The sequence below is a fragment of the Gorilla gorilla genome, chromosome 4 (assembly GCF_029281585.2).
Source record: "Gorilla gorilla gorilla isolate KB3781 chromosome 4, NHGRI_mGorGor1-v2.1_pri, whole genome shotgun sequence".
In the NCBI taxonomy this organism is placed as follows: Eukaryota; Metazoa; Chordata; class Mammalia; order Primates; family Hominidae; genus Gorilla; species Gorilla gorilla.
Genome location: NC_073228.2, coordinates 142,973,487 through 142,993,909, shown reverse-complemented (window position 1 = coordinate 142,993,909; position 20,423 = coordinate 142,973,487). Strand labels below are relative to the sequence as shown.

Genomic DNA, 20,423 nt, shown 5'->3' with positions numbered 1-20,423 from the left:
ACTCTCCCATTCATGTATGTGTTTTTTTCTTTTCTAAATATGTTTATTTTTATTGTAAAAATAATATGTGCAAGTTTTAAACATCAAACAGTATAATAGCATGTCAAAAAGTAAAAGGCTCTTATTGTTTCGTTTTGCCAGCCCCTGTCCCTAATGTGTTCCCTTAACCTGCTCAAGATACGTGGGATCTTCTAGAGTCATTCCCTATGCATTTTCAAAAGTACCACATACGCACAGGACAACATGCTGCATTCATTTAGCCATATCACCTCACATGTGCTGGTTCTGAGGCTGACCTTGGGAAAGGAATTGCGAGTGTCCAGACATATCAGGCTGTGGGGGAGAGGGGCATGGAGGAAAAGAACGTGCCACCCTAGGCCATTTTTTTTTCTGCTTACCTGGCGCCTGGTTGCGGTGGGTCATGCCCTGTGTTTTCTTTTCTCAGAAGGAGTTTGCCCTGACCAACCCAGAGAAGAGCAGCACCAAAGAAACGGAGAGAAAAGAAACCAAAGCCGAGGAGGAGCTGGATGCCGAAGTCCTGGAGGTGTTCCACCCGACGCATGAGTGGCAGGCCCTTCGGCCAGGTATCAGGCCCAGCCCTGTCCCCACAAAACACACTTTGAATTCAAACTGCATATGTCCTCTGTCCCCAGAGGGCTGCTCCTTCAGGCTGCTCCTCTCTGGCCTGCGGGAGGGAAACAGCATGGTCCGTCAGAGTGGTAGCTGCTGCTGCAGGGCTCAGGGACCTTCGTTTTCCAGCAGAACAGAGATTGCAGCATCTTAGTGCCCTGGAAGGAAGGCAGGTGGTGGGTGGCCGTGGTTTCTGAGCAAGTGATTGAAAACTTTCTTTCCCTGCACTTCTGAAGCACCAGAGAGGCAGTGACATGTGCCTCGCTCTGCAAATGCTATTTTGGGCTCTGCTGCTCGGCTCAGTGCTGCTGAAATATTGTTCTTGGGAGAGTCCTGAGCACTGGTGTGGGGCAGGAGTATTCTGTTGTTAAAGGAACCTGTGCCAAGAAACAGGCTGGTCCTGGCCTGGTTTTTAAATAGTGCATCCTCAGAAGGAACAATTTTCTAACCCTTTCATGAGCCTGGGCCCAGGGCTTAAAATAATGAGAATAGTCAACAATTGCAGAGTCTTCACCATATTCAGGTACTGTACTAGGTGCTTCGTATGCGTAATCTTGTTGAATTTTCACAATAATAGGAACTATTATTATCTTTATGTTCAGATGAAAGCATTGAGGCTCAGTGAGGTTAGGCAACTTGTCCTATGTCATCCAGCTAACTTGCCCTATGCCATTGACCCCAGAGCCTGGGCCTACTCTCTTCCCACTTCTTCCGAGTCCTAGCTGTCCTTGGCTGGAGCCTACTACTCTGACACATGGGACTGTTCTCAGGAGTGGCAAGGTGGATGGCAAGCCCCAGCAGCTGCCACAGTGTAGTTTCACCAGCTTCTTGCCGATATTCATCACCATGTCCTCACTGCCCCCACTGCTGCTGTGCTGGCAGGGCAGCATTTGCTGTGCCAGCCAGCTTTCTGGTAGCAATATTGCTCCTGCTGTGTTTGCACATGGGTAGTTGCTGCCACAGAAGAGTGATGAAGCACCGAGGAAGCCAGGTGGGAGCTAATGGCATTGAGCAGAGGGAACTTTTAGGAATAGAGGTACTGGGTTCAGCAGATCCAACCTCTGCCTGCCACCACCCACCCCTCGCCAACCTGGCTTCACTTGAGAACTTAGTCCCACTGGTCCTTAAGGACTAAAACCAGAGGCTGTCAGGGGTAGGGCGTGGAAGATACGGACTATATCCACTGATTTTATGTATATAGTGTTGCTTGTATCACTTTCACTTTTTTGAGACAGGGTCTTGCTCTGTCACCCAGGCTGGAGTGCCATGTTGCGATCTTGGCTCACTGCAACCTCTGCCTCCTGGGCTCAAGTAATCCTCCCATCTCAGCCTCAAGAGTAGCTGGGACTATAGGTGCAAGCCACCACACCCAGCTAATTTTTGTATTTTTTGTAGAGACTAGGTTTTGCCCTGTTGCCCAGGCTAGTCTCGAACTCCTGGGCTCGAGCAATCCACCTGCCTCAGCCTGCCAAAGTCCTAGGATTACAGACGTGAGCCACCGCACCTGGCTTTCTTGTACCACTTTTAACCAGGCAAGTTCCTGGAGCAGATGGAAGTCAATGTCCTGTGGCCTCGACTCCTACTCTATCTGTTTCTGTGGTTGAGTCAGTAGCTCCCTTCATCCAGTAGCATCCTGGTTCATGTTGCAGACTGAACAATGTTGATGGTTCTGACCCTGGCCCCTTGCCCAACCCTCTGGGCAGTGGGGCTGCTATTAATGGCTAAAAAGAGCCCCTCTCTGTATCCTTGGGGAGGGACAGCCAGAGCCTGTGTGACAAGAGTGGACTGTGGACTCTGAGAGACTCCTGGAGAATTGGAGTAGAGCACTGATTTTTACAGTTAACTTGGTGTTTCATTGGCATCACCCTCTGCCTTGGAGTTTCTCAAGAGTCCCTGGTAAACTCTTCTGCACAAAATTCCCTTGGAGTTGTCCCAAAGGCTGGTGTGTTGCAGTTGCACCCAGACGCAGAGGCCCTGTAGCTCAGAGGGCAAAGCAACTCTGGTTCCAGTCATGCCTGCCCCATCCCAGGAGCATTTTTTGCCTACACTACATCTCAAAAGCAGGACTGGTGAGGGGAGGTTAGGTGGGAGGCTTGTTCTGGCCTCAGTAACTGATGCGGGGTGATTCAGAATCTGGTGTCATGTTGTCAGACCAGTGGAGGCCCCAGTAAAGAATTGACATGTTTTCTATGTATACTGTTAGGAAACTGACCTCTCAAGGGTGTGTGTGGATAGCTGGCACTTGCCTTCAACCAGATTATGGTACTTAATTTACCACATTCTGAATTCTGACTGGGAGCTTCCCAACACATCTACCTAAAGGTTAAAAGGAATGTAGCCAGTCCTGGGAACTGGATGGGTAGGTAAATGGGGAGGTGGTATAATTTAGTGGTAAAGAGGACAGACTAGATTCAGCCAGTTTGGGGTTCAAACCCTAGCTTTGCTACTTAGGGGATCTTGGGCAAGTCACAGAATATTTCTGTTCTTTGGTTTTGCATGGGGTGGCATGGGGGAAGTGTCCTGCCCTGCCTGCTGCAGAGGCTGTTGTATGGAGTGAGATGGTAGATGCAAAGCCCTCTGCCTACTTCCTAACATGGAGAAATCACTCAGTACACAGCTGTTCTGATTTTCAGTGGTAAATTCTCCACTTGGCCATCCCTTCAATCCCATTGTGGAATCACTGGATGCCGGTGAGGGTACATGAGCATGTAGGCTTCTGTCCCTATGGCTTTACATGGGAAAGGGAACTTAACGATGTGAAAAAGAGACTTGCATGTTCATGAAATGTCCTCTCTCCCTCAACAGAGACTTTGATCAAGGAGCAAGTGTAAGCACGAGCAAAAGGGGTTAGCAGAGTGTTTCCTGTCTGAGAGTCAGTGGCATGGCACATGAAGACGGTGGACTTTAAGAAAATTGCAAGTTTATATGGACAGTTATTGTCCCCAGTTCAGTACCTTCTGTCCCCTCAGGACTCTTAAGGGAGGACCACAGCTGTGTTGTCCTTAGGCTCCCAAGAGGGGAACTAGGGTTCGTGGGCTGTTTTGGCTGTGCTCATTTGAAGGCAGATTTCCAGACTGCCTGCTGCCTGGAACACCAGGGGACAAACTCATGACTTCGTGGGCCTTCCCTGCAGTCCAGGTAGGAATTGGGCCCCAGTCACTCAGTCCTGGAACAGCTGCAGGTGAATCTCCTGAAGTCTGTCTGCCCCTGTTATTACTGTCAGCATCCTCACTGGGAGCTGCTTGTTCCTAGAAGTGATTTTCCTGTCTCTTTCTTCTGGTTTATTTTGGGATCTGCCTCACCTTACGGAGGCACAGCAAGCATTTGAGTGTGGATACAGCATTAGCTGTTCACAAGCAAGCAGAGGAAAGCTGTTTGCTGGCAGGTCCTGTGGGTTCTGGGCAGGGAACTCAGGAATTTGTCCTGAGGCTGAGGACCTGAGGCTGAACACTAGGACTTTGTACCTGTGCAGTTGGTATTACAGAATGCTGGTCACAGCCACTTCAATGGGCTCCTGCACCCTGGGCATCATCTATAGCCAGAGATATAGGTAACAGCTCACATTTACTGAGCATTGACTCTGCCAGGCATCCTTTGAGGGCAGGTGCTATAACTATCCTCATTTTTACAGATACAACTGAGTCTCAGAAGGAAGGACTCAGCCAAACAACCAAAAAGTGGTAGAGTTGGGACTCAAACCTAGATTTGTCTGGCTCTAAGCCCCAGCTCTTAACCACTGTGCCATACTATCTTCTTGTGTAGCAAAAAGGATGTGACCTCTGCCCTCTATCCAGCTCATAATCTTACAAAGGATACAGAGAACAAAGGCAAAAACAGCCACCAAAGTGTTTTGGATGTCTGGTGGAAGTATTTTGTGCTCAGTGAGGGCATAAAGGATGGTATGGCAAGGCCAGGGCCTTTTCTCTTTAATCCTGAGATCTGCGTGGGGCAGTTCATCAAATATTATGATGCTGAATCTCCAACTCCATCTGCAGCTCTCTCTTTGAGCTGTGTGGCCTTGCTCAGGTTGCTTAGAATCTCAAAACCTTAGTTTCCTCATCTGACGATAGGGATGAAAATATAATACCTACTTCACAGAGATGATGTAAGAATGAAACAAGGTTAACATATGTAAAATGTTCAACACAGGGCCTGGCACATAGGCCATATTCAATAAGTGGCTATAGTTGTCATTTAAAAATATATACCTTTGTTCTGGGCACAGTGGCGTGCGAATGTAGTCCCAGCTACTCAGGAGGCTGAGGTGGGAGGATTGCTTGAGCCTAGGAGTTTGCATCATTGGTACCTTGGTGTCTGTGAATAGCTACTGCACTCCAGCCTTGGCAACATAGTCTTTTTAAAAATATATATCTATGTATATACACCTTTTCTACCTCCCTTTCCTTGGGGACCTGAAGGGGAAGTGGAGGTAAGGAGGCAGCCCTGGCAGAGGCCCCCTTGTTCTGCTCATTACCCAGTGCTGCATGTTGGCCCCATGTGGGCTCAGGGAAGCATAGCCAGCCAGGAGCAGACCTGGGGCTCCTTATTGACCTGATCTGACTCCAGGCGGCTGTGAGAGTCTCTGAAATATTGGCATTAGCACAAAGATCCCACTCAATGTGAGCACGCAGGAAGCCTGTGCAGGAACACGTTCATGTGAGGGGGAAAAAAAAGAAAAAGAAAAAAATTCCAAATCATCAACAACTGATGAGAGCAATCCAAGAATTATAGAGCACCAGCCATCTGGTCAGATCATTTCAGATCTGCACGAGCAATAAGAGGGAATTGAATTTTAAAAACCTCGTTTATAGTAGACCAACTACTCTGGTTTCAAGTATTTAAGAGAGGAGTCTGATTTCCTGCAGGCCCTGGACATCTGTCTGAAGGAGCACCTGACTCTGGTCTGGGTGACTCTGTGACACTGTTTCTGTTGGGCCTTTGGCTCTTTGCGGCTTTGGAGGGGCGGCGTGGTTCTCCGGTCCTCTGACACCAAGTGGGTGTGCAACAATTCAATTCAAATCTGCCAGTGTCTACGTGGAATTAGTCTCAGATCCCTCAAGTTAAAGGGCTAAGTCCATAAGACTGCTTCCATTTCATATGGCAGTTGCAAGTCCTGGGCCACCTGTATTTCTGACTGACCAGGTATAAGTTGGGGATTCTCACAATCTCCTTCTCAGGTTTGACATTAATAATTTGCTAGAATGGCTCTCAGGAAAACACTTTATGTTTATTGGTTTGTTATGAAAATGCAACTCAGTGACAGCCAAACGGAAGAGTTAGATGCGGCAAGATATTGGAGTGGGGGTAGGGAGTGGTGTGCAGAGCCTTCTAGCACTTCAGTGTGTCCGCCAACCCTCATGCTCAAGTGGAGTTCAGGAAGCTCTCTGAATCCCGTTGTTTCAGGGCTTTTATGGAGGTTTTATTATGTAGGCATAATTGATTAAAGCATTGGCCATTGATAATTTAGCTCAATCTCCAGTCCTCCTTCCCTCCCCTGAGGTCAGAGTGGGGCTGGGGCTGAAAGTTCCAGCCCTCTAATCCTGGGTTGGTCTTTCTGGCAACCAGCCTCCATCCTGAAGCTATTTAGAACCTCCAACCAAGAGTCACCTAATCAGTATAAAAGCCTCATAGTTGAAAGGGGTTTGGTAGGAATAACAAAGTACACTCTTATGGCTCAAAAAATTCCAAGAGTTTTAGAAACAATGAGCCAGGAACCAGGGTCAAAGACTACACATATTTTTTATTATACCACAGTTGCAATGAAAGTGAGACTAAGGGGGGCAAAGCTCCCAGTGTGTTCTGCCCCCTCCCCAGGTCTGTGGTTGGGAGGCAGGTGACCCTCCCTCCCTCCCTGATCCTGGAAGGATCTTCCTTACGGGTCTTCTCATTCCCCATGGTCCCCAAGAGTATAATCTCTTCTGTCCCATCCTTTATACATAGACATGCACACACATGTGAGGCCCAAGAAATTGTGTGGGAGCAAGGTTGTTGGTTCAGGACACTTCATGCCTAAGCCCCTGCGGCTCATCAAAGTGTGACAGTGGGACTTCTTAGCTGCTGTTAAGGAAGTAATGACTTAAGGGAGGGGGATAGCCAGGGGTCTTTGTTGGATGATGTTTCACCCTGGCTCAAGCACAGTGCTGGAAATGTGGGGCAGGGGCTAAATAGAAGAAACAGCCTGATTCTGTTGGGGTGGTCTGTCTTCTTGGACATAAGTTGCTATCTCTGGCAACTTCTCAGGATGAAGTATTCAACAGAGCTTACTTTTGGTGCTACTTCTTTCTGCACAGTGCCACCCTTCTTACTTTGAGGGCTTTCTAGTCTTGTGGGGATTTCCTTAGAACTTCATTTGTTCCTCTTCTACCTATACTTCTGGTCCCTCCCTCTATAACTTCCACCTTCCCAGCCTTTGTTAAGCATTCTCGACTCTGAGCATCTCCTTTGCTCCTTGGTAATACAAGCTTGTTAGGGAGAACCACTTGGGGGATGGAAGGATGCCAGGTCTCTTGAGGCCTATAGGAGCAGTTTCTGAGGCTTCAAATTATCCTGTACTGGGAGAGAAAAAAAGATGGTGGGCTGGAATACAGGAAGGCCCCAGGAGGCTCCATGAGGACCATTTAGATCTCTTCATTGCAGAGAGACCTCATTTCTCATGTAGGGAGGTCTCTTCACTAGCCTCTCAGGATGGCTGATCACTGCCCCTCAGCAGCTAAATCCCACAGCCCCCTGGGAGAGCAGGTGGAGGCCAGGCCAGGAAGGCCTGCAACCTCCATGGCAGCCACGGCCAAGACTGAGGCCACTTTGCAGCTGGCTGGCTGAGTTCTGCTCTGACACCAAAGCATCTCTGCCCTGGCTTTGGCCTTCATTACCCGGATGGGACAGCCCAGGGTCCAGTTTGCAATCTGTGCATTTGGGTGGTGATGGAGAGCAGCTGTTGGCCATCCTCTTTCTAACGAGCATTTGTATGCTTAATATGCACCCTGAAGCCCTTATCCTCCCCTTCCTCTGCTTCTATCCACCTGTTCTCTCTGAGGTTTAATCAGGAGTGCTGAGCAGAGTGGCATAGCCTCAACTCTCAAAGGTTGGGACACCCAAATGTCTGAGATGGAAAACTTAGACCAAGTAGGGATGATGGAAAACTAGCTGCCAAGATAGTCCCAGCCCTCATGCCACAGACTTTGTTTTAGTTCAGAGAACCTTTGTAGCTCTGACTTTGCTTCCTTTTCTAATATTGGCCTCCCCCCACTGGCCAAGACAGCCCAGGGCATCTCCACGGTTAAGACTAACCAGGGCTAGGAGTAGTTCTCAAGGGCTGGCCTAGAGCTTGAATGAGAGGCCCTTTCCCAGAACCTGTTGCATTCTTAGTTTTGTCAGAGCCTTGGAGGTAGGAATTGATCTATAACTTAGAGACAGTACTTCACTAGGTAGAGAAGAGAACAAAGTATGAGTAGTGGTGTTGGTGGGGATAATATGAACAGAGACCTGAAGTGAGAGTATATCTGCTTGTCTGGAGTGGCAGGTGTGTGTAAGGGAAAAATGAGGTGGTGGGGGTGGGCAGCATCCACTCTGTCAGAGGTGGGGGCCAGTGAGGGAGAGGGAGGAGATCAGGAGGAGAACTGACAAGCCAGTAGATTTAAAGGTGTGAAACTTTTTATTTATTTATTTTTTATTTTATTTATTTATTTATTTTTTATTGATCATTCTTGGGTGTTTCTCGCAGAGGGGGATTTGGCAGGGTCATAGGACAATAGTGGAGGGAAGGTCAGCAGATAAACAAGTGAACAGAGGTCTCTGGTTTTCCTAGGCAGAGGACCCTGCGGCCTTCCGCAGTGTTTGTGTCCCTGGGTACTTGAGATTAGGGAGTGGTGATGACTCTTAACGAGCATGCTGCCTTCAAGCATCTGTTTAACAAAGCACATCTTGCACCGCCCTTAATCCATTTAACCCTGAGTGGACACAGCACATGTTTCAGAGAGCACAGGGTTGGGGGCAAGGTCATAGATCAACAGCATCCCAAGGCAGAAGAATCTTTCTTAGTACAGAACAAAATGGAGTCTCCTATGTCTACTTCTTTCTACACAGACACAGCAACAATCTGATTTCTCTATCTTTTCCCCACATTTCCCCCTTTTCTATTCCACAAAACCGCCATCCTCATCATGGCCCATTCTCAATGAGCTGTTGGGTACACCTCCCAGACGGGGTGGCGGCCGGGCAGAGGGGCTCCTCACTTCCCAGAAGGGGCGGCTGGGCAGAGGTGCCCCCCACCTCCCGGACGGGGCGGCTGGCCGGGCGGGGGCTGCCCCCCACCTCCCTCCTGGATGGGGCGGCTGGCCGGGCGGGGGCTGCCCCCCACCTCCCTCCTGGACGGGTTGGCTGCCGGGCGGAGACGCTCCTCACTTCCTAGACGGGGCGGCTGCTGGGCGGAGGGGCTCCTCACTTCTCAGACGGGGCGGCCGGGCAGAGGCGCTCCTCACCTCCCAGATGGGGTTGCGGCCGGGCAGAGGCGCTCCTCACATCCCAGACGGGGCGGCGGGGCAGAGGCGCTCCCCACATCTCAGACGATGGGCGGCCGGGCAGAGACGCTCCTCACTTCCTAGAAGGGATGGCAGCCGGGAAGAGGCGCTCCTCACTTCCCAGACTGGGCAGCCGGGCAGAGGGGCTCCTCACATCCTAGACGATGGGCAGCCAGGCAGAGACGCTCCTCACTTCCCAGACGGGGTGGCGGCTGGGCAGAGGCTGCAATCTCGGCACTTTGGGAGGCCAAGGCAGGCTGCTGGGAGGTGGAGGTTGTAGCGAGCCAAGATCACGCCACTGCACTCCAGCCTGGGCGCCATTGAGCACTGAGTGAACCAGACTCCGTCTGCAATCCCGGCACCTCGGGAGGCCGAGGCTGGCAGATCACTCGCGGTTAGGAGCTGGAGACCAGCCCGGCCAACACAGCGAAACCCCGTCTCCACCAAAAAAATACGAAAACCAGTCAGGCGTGGCGGCGCGCGCCTGCAGTCGCAGGCACTCGGCAGGCTGAGGCGGGAGAATCAGGCAGGGAGGTTGCAGTGAGCCGAGATGGCAGCAGTACAGTCCAGCTTCGGCTCGGCATCAGAGGGAGACCGTGGGGAGAGGGGAGAGGGGAGAGGTGTGAAACTTAAGTGTAACAGATTAGTCTGTCATAGAATCCAACCAGGAGCTGTGCTGGGAGATGAGGAGATGAAGAAAGATGATGTAAACTCCTGGGTTTGAGGAGTTTGATAGTAGAAGAGGAGAACTAAAAGGGCAATTTCAGTTAGTGATAGCCATATCAAAAAACTTGTTCATTTCATATTCCATTTGTTGAACTCCTAGAAGTATAGTGCTTGATGCCAGGGATACCATGGTGGGCATGACAGAGGTTGCTCACTTGGGCTTATAGTGATGGAGGACCCCCTACAGGAAGGTGGCTCAGTGAGAATGCAGAGGACACTGAAGGAAAGGCTTCCCTGCGGTGGGGTCATTGGAGCTGGATGGAGAGAGGTTTTCTGTATGTTGGAAGGCAGAGGGGAAAGGAATCAGCGTTGACAGATTTATAATCCCATAGAGGAGATCATTGATAGGGCAAAGTTATTTAGGTAGCAGATGGACAGTCTTGGCTTCGTAAATGTGATGAGACTGAGAAATTAGAAGCAGAGGCTAGAAAGGGACACAGAAAGGTGGTAGGGATATAGACAGAAATTGAAGAAGCTCCTATTAGATGTCTTCAGTTTTTTGAGCCAAGCTGAGGGTGGTCTTCTGCTTTGAGCAATGAAAGAGAAGTACCCATTTGGGTGCTTGAGAAATGGAAGGTTGGGAAGAACTACTGTGGGGAAGGTGCTTGGACAACCAAGAGGTCAGAACTGAGCATCACCCAGTGTTAGGAAAGGTCCAGTTAACATCTGACAACCTTGACACTGTGGTGGGTGAGGTTTGTTGACTTCCTTGAGTAATCTGAGCCCTGGGCAGTGCATACATAGGTGGACAGTGAGATGGCTGGAGTCTGAGGAATGATAGGCAGATCATTCTGGGGACTCTTGGGTTGTCTCTGGGTATGGTAAGGGAGACTTTTGTCCATCTGGCCCGTGGGGCTTTGTGAAGCCAGGTTTCTGGCAAGCTCTGGAGAGCTTTTTGGAAGCTCCTCTGAACCTGCTCCAACCTTCCCTCTTCTGAAGACAGGGAACATCAAGGGAACTCTTTGGGGCCCTGGCAGTGCACAGGGCAGGGTGGGGGTGGCACCCCACTAGCCACTGATCTTTTGGCAGCCTGTCAAGAGCCCACATGAAGCACAGCCTTGTGTGCAGGGGCTCTGTGAGCCTTTTGTTGCCTGGGTGCTAATCAAGCTGATTATATTTCTGTTCATGTGGGGGTTTTGTTTTGTTATTATTCATAAACTCATAAGTTGTTGGTTTTGCCTTATTTCCCATAATATGTGGATTTGGGCAAACAAAGATTGAGTTTTAGTTTAATTTATTTAATTCCCAGAACAGTCTGTTTATGGTTTGTGTAATGCAGCTGTTTGGAAGAAGAGAACCATTTCTTTGGATTAAAAGTCTTCAGATTTGATTACCTATGGCCATAATGAGTTTATCTGGGCAGAGGTGAGTTTTTAAGGAATAGTAATATGGTATATTTGTAAAGTTCTTTTTCCTTAGGGGAAAAAAGAAACGACCCCTGCTCCCCACCCCAGTATCCCTCTAAATGTTATATAAACATCATCTTTTTAATCTCTATTCCATCATCTCCCAGTTTGGTCAAGTCATTCAGGCTCTTCTTTTTTTTTTTTTTTTCGAGACAGAGTCTTGCTTTGTCACCCAGGCTGGAGTGCAATGGCGTGATCTCGGCTCACTGCAACCTCCACCTGCCGGGTTCAAGCAATTCTCCTGCCTCAGCCTCCTGAGTAGCTAGGACTACAGGTGCGTGCCACCATGCCTGGCTAATTTTTGCATTTTTAGTAGAGACGGGGTTTCACCATGCTGGCCAGGCTAGTCTTGAACTCCTGACCTCGTGATCTGCCAGCCTTGTCCTCCCAAAGTGCTGAGATTATAGACGTGAGCCACCGTGCCTGGCCAAGTCATTCAGGCTCTTAGAGGATGAGGAGGTTGTCTAGTATCTCATGACCAAGAAATGACTGAGGGGATCCTAGAATGGAAGGGGTTTACCAAAAAAAAAAGGACAGAGGGGAAATAGGACCCAGGAATTCCAGTCTAGCAGTTGGATGCGGAAAGGAAGAAAACTGCTTTTTTTTTTTTTTTTTTTTTTTTAACATCCCCTTGTGCTAGGTGCTTTGTGTATATTAAGTCCTCAAGATACCCCATAAGGGAGTAGTTATGTTTTCTCTTGGTCTCTTTTGGAGCCCATGGTCCACTGGTAAAGGGGCTTCAGATCTCATTGCTTTTCCGAGATTTCCTTTCTTCTGAAGATGGAATCTGCGGGGTCATGATCTGAAAGCAGTTTTATTTGACGTCTACATGGGAACAAAATAATGTGAATTTTGAAGGCCTTTGACACTGAGAGGGGGAAATTATTCAAGCAGACACAGAATTATCAAGCTGCCCTGTTTGGGTTTCTAAGTTGGATCTTAGGGATTGATTCTGATGTCCCTAAACACAGTGGAGTAAGCAGCCCTGTGTGCAGTGTGATTTGAGGGCTGTTAGCTGGCTTTAGATTCCCACTGGGTTAAATTGTAGATGTAGAGGCTGGAGGAATTGTTCCCTAAAGACGGTTAGCATTTTAGCTTCCAGTATTTGATCAAAGTATCTAGCTGAGGATACTTTGGAGTTAGGTATAGAACAGTAGATTTCAAAGGAGAGGGCTCTTTTACAAAGCTGGCAGTAATGGAGGCACCCAGATAAAGTGTTTCATTTACAGGAGTCCATCTTAGTTTTGAAGTTAAGGGATGTACTTTGTGGGGTGAAGAGCAGAAGAAAAGTTCTAAGGAAGGCTGAGCATTTTTCACCTATTTGCTGGCTTCGTCTGACACTGCTGATGCATATCAATGAAAGTCTTGGTTCTAAAGTGGCCGTTTGAACACAATACTCTTTTTTTTTTTTTTGTCTTTTCCTTGTTTTCATGCTCTCAGTTCTTTTCCCTTTTCCCCTCCTTCACATCCTGCCCTCCCTGCCACCTTACCTTCCTAGCTGCCTCTACCTCTAGCTGACTGGCAGGTGGCAGGGATGAATAGATGGAGAGGTCTGAAGCTGGGGGAATATTTTCTCAATTCTGCTAGCATCAAAGAAATGATTTCCCAGCCTATTCTTCCAGCCACGTATTTCGCTGATCAGTCAGAACTAGAGGAAAAACACATTAGCATTGCCAGAGAGGGGATTTGGGAAAAATCAAGTCTGTGGAACTGAGTGATCTAAAGTCATAAGCATTAAAAAAAATCCTGGAGTGCAGCTGGAATTCTTCCCAGCCTGCCTCCCACAGCCCTGTCCCTTGACACACACACCATGTGCCACATGAATAGTTTGTACCTCAACTTTCCCAAAGATCCTAATACTAACGACAAGGTGTCCGTTTGTGTTGCCCATCATTGGATATTTCTGGGCATAACATGGGGAAAAAAGCAATCCCAGGAGCTTTTTCCCCTTTTTGTGACCTCCGTGTTTCCATAAGCTTGAAAAGGCTTCAGAATAGAACTCTCTTGAATTGAGCACACCTACATGCTCATCTATTTTTCCCTCCATCTGGCACCAGTCCAGAGTGAGGTCTCAGGAGAACAATGGCCTTTTCTTTACCCTTAATCCAGGAAGGTGCTTCTTGTCAAGAGAAAAAAAATCTGGTTATATGGGCAGAAATTCAAGTGGAGTATTTCGTCTTCTTTGGAAGAAAGATAAAGCCTATAATGCCCTTTCTTCAATGAGACACGTTCTTCGGAGAGGGAATGGCCGAGAGCTGAGCCCAGATTGTATTTTGGCGTTTGATTGTTGCTGCCGTGCCTTGAATATAGCATGTAGTATAGTGTTTTAGAGTCAGTCTACCTGGGTTCACACCTCTGCTCTGTCTTTTATAGCTAGTAGCTGGGCAAGTTACTTAATTACAGTAAAGATTAATGAACTATCCCTCTCTGTAAAATAGGGGTAGTAATAATGCCTACTTCAGAGGGTTATTTTAAATAGTAAATAAGGTAAACATGAAATGTTTACTGTGATGCCAGGTGCATAGTAATAGCTCAGTAAATGTTAGCTGCTGTTTTTTCTGTTGTATTAAAAATCAGTGGACATCAGATGAACCCAAATTGAGGTACAGTCTGCAGAATAACTACCAGCACTTTTCAAGTATGTCCAGGTGATGAAAGACAAAGACTGAGGAACTGTCACAGATTGGAGGAGACAAAGGAGACCTGACGACCAAATACAGTGTGATATCCTGGATTAGACTGTGCAAGAGAGAAAAACGTTAGTGGAAAAACTGGTGAAATCCAAGTAGAGTCTATAGTTTAGTTACTACTGTTGTATAATTTCTTAGTTTTGATAATTGTCCTATAGTTTTGTAAGATGTTAATAGCAGGAAAATCTGGATGAAGAGTATATGGGAAACTCTGTATTTTTTTTTCTTTTTTTTTGCAACTTTTCTGTAAGTCTAAAATTGTTTCAAAATAAAAAGCTAAAATAGAATAATGTCTAAGTGATCTTTTTAAGTAAAGGAGAAACTCACCAGGGTATAGCTGTGCCCCCAGCATAACAGGTAACACCTGAGTCAGTCTTGCCTCCCATGTCAGAAGGAGGGCTCTTACTCAGGGATCCCAACACCTGCCTCTTAAGCACCTGCACACCTGCTGCATCCTCAGGCAAGGTCTGTTCTAGGCAGATAATTGGTCAGATAGCAATGCAGACACACACCCCAGATCAGATCCTGCAGCGGGGCCATACAGCAACTGGGGAGGAGGCCACTCATGTGGCATTAGGACTCTCTGCAGGGCTGAGTGATCAGGGCACTTGTCTCTGTTCTTTGGAATATAAATGAAATTCTGCCTGTTTTATCCTACTACCTAAGCACCAATCACTATGGCAGTATGTTTGTGGATTGTGATGCCTACCCCTACGCTCATTGTTTGATCATCCAGAGAAAGAAAAATAAGTTAAAGCCTTTGCAGTAATTTATTATTTTCTTTCCTGCCAAGTGCCTTGCTTTTGCACAAAGCAGATATTTTGCTTGCTTTTCTTAAGTGTAAAAGGTACATGTGCTTTTCTTATGACTGATATGGCCATCCCTGTCATGCTAATAGCAGGGTTTGTAGAAGAAAGCCATTATTATCATTGGAAGAATGTGAGTCTTGGAGTTTTTATTTTTGCTTTGAAGTCAGGTTGTCGGGGGTTCTGGAAAGTATAGAGTCTTTCATTCTAGCACACAACTCCCTTACAAGCATTTACCCTCAGAAGCCCATATTTTCTAAGTTAAAAAAAATCAATGCTAAAAAACATTCTTTGTATTTTAACTCAATGGCTAAGGTATGCTGCTTTTTGCTATTGATTTACAAATTTTATTGTCAGACCCTTGGGATGTATGTGGATTACTCAATGCTGTGACAAATGGCTAGGCTCTGAATTATGTATTATATTACAGGATAGTTCATAAACCATATTTTTCTGTAGGTTATTTTAGGCATAAGACTAGTGAACTGCCATTTCTCTTTTAGTCACACGTGACTTTAAAAAGGTGGAGGATGCCAGTGGGAAGGAGAAGTGACTGGCTCAAGATTGAATAGCCAGTGGCCCCAAAACCTTGTGAATGCAGAGGCTTGAAGTGGACAGACCTTGTGTATGGATTGGGAGGATTGAGAGAGTAGAGACAATCTGCTGGAAATCAAGCCTTTTGCTATACCTTTGCTCAGGCTAGAGCACTAGCAGAAAAATAACTGGCTTCCCCTCTCCTGGGGCTTCTGAGTCCTGAGAGTCCTGCACCATGAGTGGGCCTTCCCCACTCCTGCCTCCCCCTCCCCTACACAGCCACTTATGCTGATGGATGTGCAAATCCTTTACAGACAGTTTGGCACGGCTTCGCTTGCAGAGATCATCTGTCTCTTTTGACTGAGCAACTTTATGTTTGCGGCTCCTTTTCCCTGCACAGAGAGAAATTCCCTTGTGCCGGCTTCTGCCTTCTGATGGAAATGTTTATCTTCCCTAGGGAAAGGCACTATTCTTTGGGGGTAATGTTTGCTGGTGCTCTCCACCCCTTTTGGGAACATAAGCCTGTGCTCAAGGGTGGACTGGAGGAGGCAGCCGTTGGAGCGTGCACGATTGCTACCGGGGCAGCCATCTGCCAGTGTCGCGGCTCACAGCCTGCCTCTGAGCAGGCCGCCGGGAGGGAATGTCTGCACTCCCGGGCCTGCATGCATTATGCACAGCCCATTCCCTAAATGAGCTTTCTAAGGGTACTCCTTTCTACTCTGTTCTCGTATGGCCTGCCTCAGGACACCTTTCAGAATCTCCCCTAATTATGCTTCTAGTGCCAAGCATTTAAATTTCTGGTAACAGCTGAATTTTTTTTTTTTGATAGATTTCTGCAATTGTAGTGAGGGATTGATTTATAGTTATGGGAGGATTTGCTTCTTCCAGGGAAATTATCAACACTGCGATGATACAGTTTCATGTCAGTGGTATTTTGACTATCCAAAGCCACAGTCCTGCCTCCTTGGCCTGCCTAGCTTCTTCTGGAATGGACCCCTTGTAATTTGAGGAGGCTGTTCTGGCATTAGAATGAAATCTGGGCTTCCAGTTGCCGACCACCACCTTCCCCACATATCGCCCCCCTCTTCCCCACCTTCTCTTCCTGAGATGGAGGAGTTTTTTCACATGCTGCTTAGAAAAAGGAGATTCATAACATGACTCAATCCTCACCCACGGATCTAGGATTCCTGCCATCCAGTAAATTTTGGCAGGCAGGCTGTGTGTACGGAGAGCGAGTCCTGCCCCCCTATCCCTGCCCTGCTCCCCTCATTGCGTGTGCTTCTTGGGTGGAGTCTGGGTTGCCTAGCCTCTCATTTCTTCCGCTTTTCCTCTAAGCAGCTCTTCCTTCTTCTCTAGGGTTGGCCTTCAGTATCTGTCAGGAAAAGAGGACAGTCTCTCATGTTCCTGGGACTTCACAGAGAGACCCTTAGGAAGAGTTCAAGTCCTGAGGTGTTTGGGTACTTGCCATGTGCCTACTGCTGCGTTAAATACAGTGAGGTCATAGCAGAGTGCCTGGGCCTTAAGTCTTAATCCTTAACCACAGCCTACCTGGGAATCAATTCAAACAAAAAGATTGGCAGTCTTACTAACCCACTCAAGGATCTGGATATACAGGTGTCCTTGTGTCTGTCATTATGTTGATATGTCAGTGTCGTTGAGGCCTCCAGGCTAGTGCTGGTGATGCTGTGATACTGTTGAAAGTGAGTTACTGGTAACGTTGGGTTTTCCTTTGCCCTCTGCTAGGGGAGAGGAGAGGAGAAGGGGCATTAGGTTCTAGAAAATCCTTGTCTGTGAAGACTTTGGTTAAACTTTGTCTTCCTTTTACCCATCTCTGGATAAGACAAAAGGACCGTGAATAACAGAGTAGGGAGCAGAGTGGGACTTTGGGGAATCAGAGGCAGTGAGAGACCAGCAGGAACAGAGAGAGGACTTCTGGCCTACCAGCCTGTTAGAACAAGAGAAAGGAGTGCCTTCTTCAGCCTGGCTAGCCAGGGACACCCATGCTCGACCCATTGTTGGCATGGTCTAGGAGGAGCCAGGAGGCTCCTGCCGAGTCTGTTACCTACAATTATTGTTGCTACCTCTGAGCCACGTGCTGCCGTCTTTAAAGGCTCACAGCTACAGCAAAGTGAAAGGTCCTGAGCTGCTTGGCTCCTGCAGCACGGAGGCTGACACATAGAGAGAGACTTAGGACAAATCTGGACCAGACCAGGTGTGGCTTCTTTTTAACCTAGCCAATAGGAAGCACTTGTTTTAGGAACCCTCACCCCAGTCTGTGTAGATGTGTCTAGAGCTGAGCCTCTTTCTTCCAGTTTGGCCTTTGTGGGCTCTCCTTCCCATTTCTGGCCTCAACGAACTGACCTGCCAGCAGGTTCTGGAGCCTTCCCAGGCCTGCAGCAAATAGGGCTTGGCAATGACAAGATCTGTGGTAGGGCAGCATTTATTGGATGTCCTTTGAAATTAACTTTCCCGTGGTCCATAAGTGCCTCCTGGGAGTTTCTTCTGGGTCCTGGCTTCCCTTGAACTTCATGCTTATGCTGACTCCCACACACATGTCTGTGTTTTTCATTTTAAAGATGATTGGTGATGAATTGGGGGAGGGGAGTGAGAATTTGCTTTCCTCTGCACCAGAAGTGCAGTGCTGCTAATTTCATTCTCCACACTTTGTCTCTGAGATGAGCAGGGTCCACTGTGCCCATGTTTAGTACTGCTGTGTTGCTGGATTCTCCTGGCAAAAATTAGGCTAATGTCTCCAACAACTGCATTAGCCACTGAAATGAGGTTCTAAATTGAAGGTACTGCACCAAGTCTCTCTCCAAGGTATCGCCTTGTTCTGGCTTTTATTATTCAAATTCATTCTCTCTGATTCTCCACAGACTGACTGGCACGCTGGTTCAGTGCAGCACATTGTACTAGCCGAAAGGCAAGATCACCTTTTAAAAAGAGGGAGGAGGGAAAGGGGCAGGGGGAAAGGCAAAAGAGGAATACTTGCTGTGGTGCAAAGAATCAGAACTCTTATTCTAAGAGCTGCTTGACAGGCCTGTGCAATGCTCAGAGATAGGAGAGAAAGGGATCAGACCTAGAATAGGGTGGAGCGGTATCTTGGGTGGGGATGTCATTGCGGTAGTGGTATCTATGCCTTGTAAGTTCACTACATCTTCTTCCTTCCCTTTCTTGTTTACTGAGCGCCTAATGCCTCACAGGGTGCTGAGAATTTTGAGGTGGGAGACCAAAGATCAAAAGGACAGGATCTTTCCCTTAAGAAGCTCTTGATAGGCTGGGCGTGGTGGCTCATACCTGTAACCCCAGCACTTTGGGAGGCTGAGGCAGGTGGATCACCTGAGGTTGGGAGTTTGAGACCAGCCTGACCAACATGGAGAAACCCCATCTCTACTAAAAATACAAAATTAGCCAGGCGTGGTGGTGTATGCCTGTAATCCCAGCTACTCAGGAGGCTGAGGCAGGAGAACTACTTGAACCTGGGAGGCGGAGGTTGCGGTGAGCTGAGATTGCACCACTGCACTCCAGCCTGGGAAACAAGAGCAAAAACTCCGTCTCAAAAAACAAAAAAAAAAAAGAAAAAAGCAGCCCTTGATCTTAGTTTCATCTGTTTTCTGTCTTGGGTGCTATGGGAGGGGAAGGAACGGGAGGAGGGGGCTGGACCTTAGGATTCTTGCATATTATATTGGAAGTAGGATACTTTCAGCAGTCAGATGCCTAGAGAGTTGAGAATTTGGCTCTTATATGTTTGTTTTTAAAATGACTTTCTCTCTCTCTTTCTTTTTTTTTTTTTTTTTTTTTTTTTTTTGCCTGCTGACAAAGTAATATGTTTTCAAAGCAGAATACTTGGAAAACATAGAAAAACACAAAGGGAGACAACAACAACAACAAAATCACCCAAATCCCACTGTGCAGATGTAAAATTAACATTATGGCTTGTGTTCTTCCAGTTGTTTGCACAAAAGTGCAGTCATACTGTACAGACTATTTTGAGACAGATACTTTCCCTTTAGAAATGGAGACTGAAAGTTAGAGCCTCCAGCACATAGGTATAAAGTGAGCCTTAGGCATAAAGTGAACATTTTCCAGGTGCTGTTCTTTAATATATTCAAGTGTATGAATATACCAAATTATACTTAATTCTTACGGTTGGGCATTTAGATGGTTTCCAGTTTTTCACTGTTGTAAATAATTCATTAGTGAATATACTTGTATTTATTTTGATGTATTCTCTGTGTTCTTAGGATTCACACCGAAGTGCTTGTCTCTTCTGATTCTTTTCGCCCAGCATTTCAGCGAGGGCAAACTCTTTTCCAGGCGTTTTAGATAATACCATGATTTTGAGTATCTCTCTGCACTAACATCAGATGCCCTGGAATTTCTTCTCTATGTGGTCCCTGGATTCTTCTTCTTTGTCCAGGAAATAGCTGGGTTCAGGTGAGATGGGCAACAAGAACAGAATACACATTCTCATTGTTTTGTGCCAAGATCGTAAGGTCCCCAGAGACCTCACGTGGTCATCATCCCCTTTGATAGCAAGCAGTTATTGAATGCCTACCTACCTGTGTCTAACCCAGAATCAAATGGAGGAGATACAAAACAGGTCTCTACTCTCAGGGAGCATGGTGACTGATTGAATAACAGAATTGACATGAAACAATTCACACACAATTTATTGAGCACTTGCTATATGGTAGGTATTTGTTCTAGGCTATTTTGGGGGGAAGAGAAAAGGTAGATATGCTTTTCTTCTTAAAGGAAGCTACAGCATTTATACACAGTTTATATACAGTTAGCCACACAGGTCAATAACTGATAAATATCTGATTGTACAGACATTAAGTTCAACGTTGGTAGTCATTGAAGTGTTAGGGTTGCTTTGGTGGAGAAGCTCATTCACTGTGAGAGTAATTAGGTAAATTTCAGAGAAAAGATAGGAGATTAATTGGGGCTTGGAAAAGCTGGTATTTGATGAGATGGAGTATAAAGGGTTTTCCAGGTGGGAGGAGCAGCTTGCAAAGAGGTAGTGGCAGTAATGACTGTCTTATGATGGTGACCAGGTGTACGGCAGCACAGAACAGAGGATGGAGAATCACAGAGAGGTGAGGGAGAGTT

The 20,423-nt window shown here is 47.1% G+C and overlaps 1 protein-coding gene across 3 annotated transcripts in view; it reads left to right on the top strand.

Annotated features, from left to right (window-relative positions):
- SIL1 (SIL1 nucleotide exchange factor) overlaps positions 1 to 20,423 on the top strand; it is a 316,769-nt gene that overhangs the window by 155,710 nt on the left and 140,636 nt on the right. For all 3 annotated transcript variants that reach the window (XM_055389147.2, XM_019026854.4, XM_055389146.2), the window contains one exon: positions 446 to 584. In XM_055389147.2, the coding sequence (XP_055245122.2) occupies positions 446 to 584 (139 nt within the window). The remainder of the gene's footprint in view (positions 1 to 445; positions 585 to 20,423) is intronic.